The 7,919-nt window shown below is 47.8% G+C and overlaps 1 protein-coding gene across 1 annotated transcript; it reads right to left on the bottom strand.

Moving 5' to 3' along the window:
• Nucleotides 1-6,361: 6,361 nt before the first annotated feature.
• LOC137429334 (neurogenic differentiation factor 1-like) lies at nucleotides 6,362-7,456 on the bottom strand. Its single transcript, XM_068119289.2, has one exon. It carries the CDS (start codon nucleotides 7,454-7,456, stop codon nucleotides 6,362-6,364), a length of 1,095 nt encoding a protein of 364 aa, XP_067975390.2.
• Nucleotides 7,457-7,919: the final 463 nt, after the last annotated feature.

Here is a 7,919-nt window from a genome sequence, read left to right on the forward strand (position 1 = left end):
GGGGATAGGTGCCAGGGAGGGCCTCCCCCAGTTAGTGTAGTCGCGAGGAGCAGGCAAGCTTGGGGGGCGGCTTCAGTGGCGGAGGTGAGCAGGTAAGTAGACCTGCTGGTAGGGCCACACGACCCAGCCCCGAAATTGTGCGAGGGCACAGTGTGAAAATTTGCGGGGTGAGACCCAAATTCGGAGGGCACCACAGTGTGGGCAATGGGAATTCGGGTTCTTAGAACCACATAGTTTGAAGAGGCCAATTGGCAGGGTACGACTCCGGGTAGTTTAAAAGTGTAATGTCACTAGAGTAGTTAGGATGAGAAATCCCTTCACACCATACACAGCCATTCACCAAGGAGGACGAGCCCCACACCAAGGCTCTGTAAGCCGTTTGGAAAGTAAGACGCATCATGACGTAAGTAAGACATTGTTGTGTTCCATCCCTTCCTTCCTGGGAGGGAGTTGGGGACGAATTTGGCATAGAGGGGGATATGGGAGACAAGATGTAGAGACGGATTGTAAATACAACGGGGGCTAGGGTAGTGTAGCCAACGGTGGGGGGTACGGACGGTTAGGGACGAGTTTGCTCTGCTCGATCTACCGCGTCCCTCGCACCGCACCAGGCATGGTGGTGCCTGGTCACCTTGTTTTTCGTGTACCACTGTGTCCTTTCCATTTTGCTTGTTGTGCTTTGTCTTCCCTCCCCACCCCAAGACCATTTTGGAGGCCAAACTGTGCAGCATCCATTCTGCACCCTTGCTACACCAGTGCAGCCGACCTGTGCAGCACTTTGTTGCCAAACCCAACTTTTGCTGCACCCTTGTCACACTCACGGACCACAAGCCTTGTGGCCTCGCACCTCTGCTGTGCAGCATCTTGCTGCAAAATCATCTTACACCTTCGGACCACTTGTTGAGTGGCACTGATGCCACGCAGTTGGACTACATGAGAGTGGCCCTGCTGGCCAATGAAAAGAAAAGTGTGTGCAATTGTGTATTGTGTGCTAGGACCAAAGATTGAAGATTAGATGACCCTGATGCTTCATATGGCCTGTATGCCGGTCAGGGCCAGCCGGTTTTGTTAGCAGCACACAGAAGACGCAAGATGCAAGATGCAAGCAGCAAGTGCCACAATGTGTTGTTTTTCTCTCCTCCAATTTCTTCCTAAAGTACAGGTCCTGGGTCATAGAATTGTAAATAAAGTTTAAGTTCTGTGCATGTAAATATAAGAATGTGCCCACCGGCTATGTGTGTAGTTTGAAATTCCGGAAATACTCGGGTAGTTGTGGGTGTGAATCTGTTAGAGTAGCTGTTCAACGCAATAGGGGGGACATATCTAGTGTTAAAAATGTCGCACATATGGGTCAGAATAAATGCTAGAGGGAATACACCTATGTGTCATATTTAAAAGTAATGGAAACTTTGCATGCCAGGCTCTACCGGTCGTTCCACTGTTGGGGTCGACTCGGGACGAGTCTGGTGCGAGAGGGGGGTAGTGTTGCAGTTTTGTGAATAAAGAATGACCCCCCCCCCCCCCCCTCATAGGTAGTTGCACCACAACATGCAGCCTCGCTTTAGTTCAGTTATTTCTTCGTAAATGTAAGCGTAGTCTCCTTTCCTGTTAGTTTGCATTGAGCAGGCCATTAGTTAGGTGTTCTTTGGGCTGGAATGCCACGTGCTAGGCCTGGAACAAGTCTGGCAAGGCCGAAGGGAAGAGCTGCAAGGGAGTGGTCAGCAGGCGGCGAGCAGCCAATCGGAGCTCAAGGGGAGTGGCTCACAACGGCAGCGAGAGGAGGGGCTTGGAACATTCGGGTAAGGCTGGGGAGGGGCTATATAAAACCCTGCCCCGAGCCCCCCGAACCAGAGAGAGTCGCCCAGCCCCTGAGTCAGAATCGGTCAGAGTCTCCCAGTCAGAGCTTTTGTCACAGCACGAGTGAAGTCCCTTGCTTGTTATAGCCTCGCTGTACACGAACTCTCCCAGTGCCCTGCGCTCTGCTGCTGCCTGTGAATAACGTGCTGTGTGAAGACGATCCATTCCGGGCCACAGACGTGCGAACTCCTTGCCTGCGCTTCCAGCACACGTGCCATGAACACCCGAGGGCCAGGCCGGGTGAGCTGTCCGGAGTGAACGGCACCAGGACGCGTTTGGAGCGCGACCTTGTCCTTCCTCCTTTTCTCTGCGTGAGTGAGTGGGCCCTTGTCCGGGGATTAAGTAAGATTGACTAAGTGTCTGCTCTGTGTCTCTTCGCCTTGTATAGTTGTAAATAAACCTGTTCTTTCTTCCCTTTGACCGTTCCCGTCATTTCAACCATTGGCCGAGCACTGTACAAATAAAACCGCTCGAATCGGGTTCAATAAAAGTCATGGCACAAGTCACGTGATACGCGAACCGCTCGGGCGTATTCGATTAGTGTGGCTTGTGCGAGGTCCAGTCCCCATTTTCGTGGCAGCGTGGGTACCGAAGGTATGTGTGGAATCGACCCGATACCCTTCCACACGCTCGCTACGGGAGTGGCGACTCGGCCTCGTAGACCCGAGGGGAAAAAGGGGTTTAGCCCCCCCTCTGTACGTCGACGGGCTTCGAGAAATCCGCAACAATATATATATATATATGTGTGTGTGTTTATATATACACAAAGAATTAAGTTAAGCACCCCCCCCGTTTTTTTACAACCTCGCACATTACAAGTTTGTTGTCGTCAAAACAGTGTAATATACCCATGATATTGCTATATTTTCTGGAGAAGTGATATCATGGTCACATAAAAACATAACAATCATGCCGTTTTCAATATTTTATTCTGAATAATTTAAGGTGAAAATTTTTGGGAATTTTAGGCATATTTTCACCTCAATTTAAGTATGGAGCTATAGGTCCATCACGGACAGTGTGGATGACGTTTATGTTTTCTAACGTACAGTCATTGTTCTGAGAAGACCTCTAGCGATCTTTGCGTCAATAACGTGTGTAGGACCCACGTGATCGTGCTGCACGAGCGATGGGCGTCACAGATGAGTGCACTCATCTGCATTTCATCAATGGATAATTGCTAATGTCATACCAATCATTATTTGATCTCACATACCTTAGAATATATGCCAATGTATACATATACACAAAGAATATATATTAGGGGGTGCTTACCTTAATTCGTTGTGTAGGGGTGCTTAACTTAATTCTTTGTGTATATATTGTTGCGGTTCTGAAAGTGTACATATTTGATTAATAAAGGTTAAAGGTTCTGCCCCCATAGTTAGGCCACGAGCAACACGTGGGTCACCTTAGAACATTAGTTATTTGTTCGTATATGTGAGATAAGGCCATTTCCAATAGTTATCAGCTGCGTTGTGTAAAACAAATAAGAGTAGGCCCCGTTCATTCTGCAGCCCTCCCTCCAATCGACTCCATTACTCACTATCCAGTCTGCACCCCATGCCCCATTGCACCCATCCAGTCTGCACCCCAATTGCCCCTCGCATTTGGATGCTCGCAGTTTGTTACGCGTTGGGCCGGCAGCGTTAGCTGCCAGTTGCTCGCTCAATTCAGCCCAAATGCCACGAGGTAAGGCCCGAAAAGGGGGCGGAGCACAAGGGTGGGGGTGTGGCCACGTCAGGCAGCCATCAAGGGTGGAGCCGGTAAGACCTCAACAAACCAATCAGGGCTGAGGCGACATCGCCTGACAGAGTGTGGCTAGAGATTCCAGAGGGTTCGCTGGGCGTGGCAATAAAACCCTTTGCGTGAGGCCCCCACCTCAGTTATGAGAAGGGAGAGGCACTCGTCGAGTTATGAGGAGGACATGCGCTGAGTCAGATCCCCAAGGAAACGCTTGCCGAGTTATGAGAAGGGAGAGGCAGGCGCTTGAGTTATGAGAAGGGAGAGGCAGGCGCTCGAGTAGAGGACTTGCACGGTTGCGTTTTACCAAGAGGACTGAACGGCACTCGATATATGAGAAGGACTCGTGTGCATACGGCAGTGGCAAAGAACTGGGACTTGGCTTGGCTTTGGTGACATCATTGGGAAAGCATTGCCGGAGCGGTGCATTGCCGAGGACTTGGAGAAGTGGCGCATTGTACCGAGCTATACCAGGAGCGCGTATAAGGCACCGGTACAACTATTACGTATGCCAGTATAATCGCCAGCTTACCGATCCCACCCCCCCCCCCCGCCCCCCCCCCAGTATAATTGTCCGATCCGCGCCACTGACACGGGGCAATCTTGCCTGCCGTCTACCATCACCATCTGCTTCGTGGTATGAGTCGGGGACCGGAGCGAGCTGTGGACGCCATCGGTGGACCCTCAGCCCGACCATCTACAAACCCCGTGTGAGTGCGTCTGAGAGTGTGACTGAGAGTGAATGGGCCCGTGTCCAGGGGATAAGTATAAGACTGTATAAGGCTGCCCTGTGTATCTGCTTCTTCCTCTTCACTGTACATTTCTGCTTCTTCTTCCTCTTCTTTGTGCAAAGTGTATAATAAATTACCTGTTCTTCCTGTTTTCCTCTCAATTCGACCGTCTTAGTGATTTCTCCATTGGGTAAGCGTGGCACGACTAGGAACCGCTCCAATCGGGTTTAGTACCTGTTAACGGCCCGAATCGCGGCTCGCTTTCGCTCGGCATGTCCACTGCAACAGTGGTTCCGGTGGGGTTATTTCCTTGCTTCACGGCCGGTGTTAGTAATTAGGTAATAAGACTAATTCGGCTTACAACCCTATTTAACACCACAACCGGAAGGAACGTGATAGCCCCGGATCGCGTCGGCTAGTAAAAAGACAAGGGGATTAATCCCCCCTTGATAAGGGGTAGGCCGACGTTGGAGATCCGCAACAATATATATATATATATATATATATATATATATATATATATATATATATACACATATATATATAATATATAATATATATATGAAATATTTGCGTGACCTGCCCTCAGGTAAAGCACCAATCTCCTCTGTACAGTGTATTCATTCATATATACTGTGCAGTGTATAACACCGATACTGCTGGGGGGGGGGGGGGGGGCATGTGCGGTCTGAATATTACACATTAGACAGACCCACGATGACGCGATGACTACGGAACAACATGAGGCACGGTTTGTTTTATTGCAAGACTTCAGGTGTGCACAATCTCATATAATAAACGGCCAAAAACACCAAAAGACGTTGAGGTTTCTCCAATCCCCAAAACACAATCGTGACAACAATCAGTTTGCAACACAATTATATAAATTAGCAAGGAATACTTTTACGTCATTTTTATCATATGCATCAATGGCCCGTGAGCATTACACATGCTGGGAATTAATGTATATATATACATATAGATATATATCGGTATATACATATACACACACACACCGCATGCATTATTAAAGTATATTTATTAAATGAAAAGTAACATAACGACGACATTGTTACGCCATTCAGGCGAAAGTTCACCGCTTGCGGTTAAACAATTGCAGTTTTCATGCTGGTATATTTCATCATCATCATGAAGCAATTCAAAATGATCGGCACATAATCGATATAAACGATTCTTCTCTTTGCCTAATGTATATGAATCATATACATTACACGAATAATGATGTCATAATAAATAAATCATATATGTCAATACATACATGATGAAAATCCTATAATACGGCTCATAATTATACTGACATATTTACAGGTCGTGAAAAGTTTGAATCAAGAATCACTTCATTTGTTTGCTGTAAATCTTTCGGAAAAGCACGTCCCTTCTGCGTACGTGTTGGCAGGCCATATTATACAAGAATACTCAAAAGCATATACGTACTGTTGTTTAGATTATTTTTTTGTTATGTAATGTTGACTCATCATATATTGTGATTGGATTTCACTTGGAATGTTCAGTCTGTATTGCACACAGGGATGTATATATATATATATATATTTAAACTTCCACCAGATCCACGTTCCTGTATGGAAGCATTATAATGTATGCACAAACCCAACATTATATATATAATATACATTTGTGCCCAAATTCCACCGTTGTGCACACAAATCCTGCCTTGCATAGTTCGTACGATTGTTGAAATTGGAAAGACGAAAGTGCATTATCTTGTGCGCTGTGTTCTTCAACGAAAAGTTGAAACTCGGCGCACCATTTCAAAACGTTAATAATAATAATGATGATAATAATAATAATATATTATTATTATATCTACAAACCGCTGAACACTTTCGGCAAAAATTTGCAATACCGTTTCCGCGCGTCGCTCCGCAATCCTAAAACACGTCGCTCGAGTATATATCAACATTATAATGTGGATGTTTAAACAACAATTATTAAACACTGAAGTTCCCAGCAACTTTTTGTGATGCCAGATTTTTTTTGTTTGTTTGTTTTTAACCGTGAGGAGACTCGTATTCGGAGAACATGGAGTGGAGCTCGCTACCCGATACCACCCTGTCATGGTGCGAGCTTCGGAGGCGACTCTCGTACGAGTATATGAGGTCGGACTGCGGTCCGTAGCGCTCGAACAGGGAGCCGTGGCCGCGCTTGTTGCCGTGCGTCGCGCTCGGGTAATGCACGGACAGATGGTAGCCCTTTTCGTTGGGCGGCGCGCACAGATCCTGCTTGGAGACAAAGTTCCCGTTGATCCCGCAGTGAGGACTGCCGGACGCCTCGAAGACCGGACTCCCGCAGTCCGTGGGTCCGGTGTCGAAGAACTGGTCCATGGCGTTGGAGAAATAGGCCTGCGCTTTGCTAGGGACCAGGTACGACCCTTCGATGGCGGCGCTGTACGGGGGGCTCGGAAGGGTCCCCTGGTGGTACCCGTAAGGGTGCATGGAGTACGGAGACGGCGGTACGTGCACGTGTCCGTACTCCTGGCTTTGCTCCGGGAGGAACGTGCGGGGATTGAGTTGCAGACATCCGGCCACCAGGTTAGCGGTCGGTTGGGAGAGACCTTTGCAGAGGGTCTGTACAAAGGACAGCAGGTCGGGACTCTTCCCGGAGCGCAGAATTTCCGATAGGGCCCAGATGTAGTTCTTCGCGAGTCGCAGGGTCTCAATTTTGGAAAGCTTTTGGGTCTTGGAGTAGCAGGGGACCACCTTGCGGAGGTTGTCCAGCGCAGCGTTCAGACCGTGCATGCGGTTTCTCTCCCGGGTATTTGCTTTCGTCCGACGCACCTTCATCCGCTCTACCCGAACCTTGCTCAACACCTTCTTCCTTGGGCCGCGTCTCTTCGCTTTCCTTTCGTCTAACTCTTCTTCCTCTTCCTCCTCCTCCTCCTCCTCCTCCTCTTCCTCCAATTGGTCAACCTCATCGTTTTCGTCATCCAGATCGTGAAGGTCAAGTTCTTCGTCGGTGGGAAGACTATCGGGACCCTTTATCGTGTTGTTGCTCAAGAACTCTTCATCCTCTTCATCTTTTTCCTCTTCTTCTTGCGTTATCCCAATCTTTACTCCGTTCAAGTCACCAGCAGCGTCTGTGTACATCTGAGTAAACATTTCTGTCCGACAGCAGGGCCTCAGAGGGATAGCTCTGCACGGACAAAGACAAACACAGACACTATGTAGAAGCAGAAAAAAGGCATTTCTGTAGGATATAAAGATGTTGGTAGATCTTGCTCTGGATAATTAAGTAAATAATGGAGTCGGTGTTACCACCTGGATCACCATTGACGAACTAGGACAAAAAATAATTATATATATATATATATATAGGAATGGTTTTCCGCAACATTACACGAGGTCTGAAAATCACCTCGACCAAAGGTGAATACCACAGGACCAGGACGCAAGAATGTGCCGCATGCCCTTTCGGTAAACCATGAAGGTGTGCGAACGTATGACGTCATTCATTGATGACTTCTGGTGTGCAAGTCTTTAAAAGAAAAAAACATATCAAACAAAGCAAAGGCTCCATCGCAGATGATGCATGATTGGCACGAGATATTTT

Source organism: Myxine glutinosa, chromosome 6, assembly GCF_964187855.1.
Source record: "Myxine glutinosa chromosome 6, kmMyxGlut1.1, whole genome shotgun sequence".
Taxonomy (NCBI): domain Eukaryota; kingdom Metazoa; phylum Chordata; class Myxini; order Myxiniformes; family Myxinidae; genus Myxine; species Myxine glutinosa.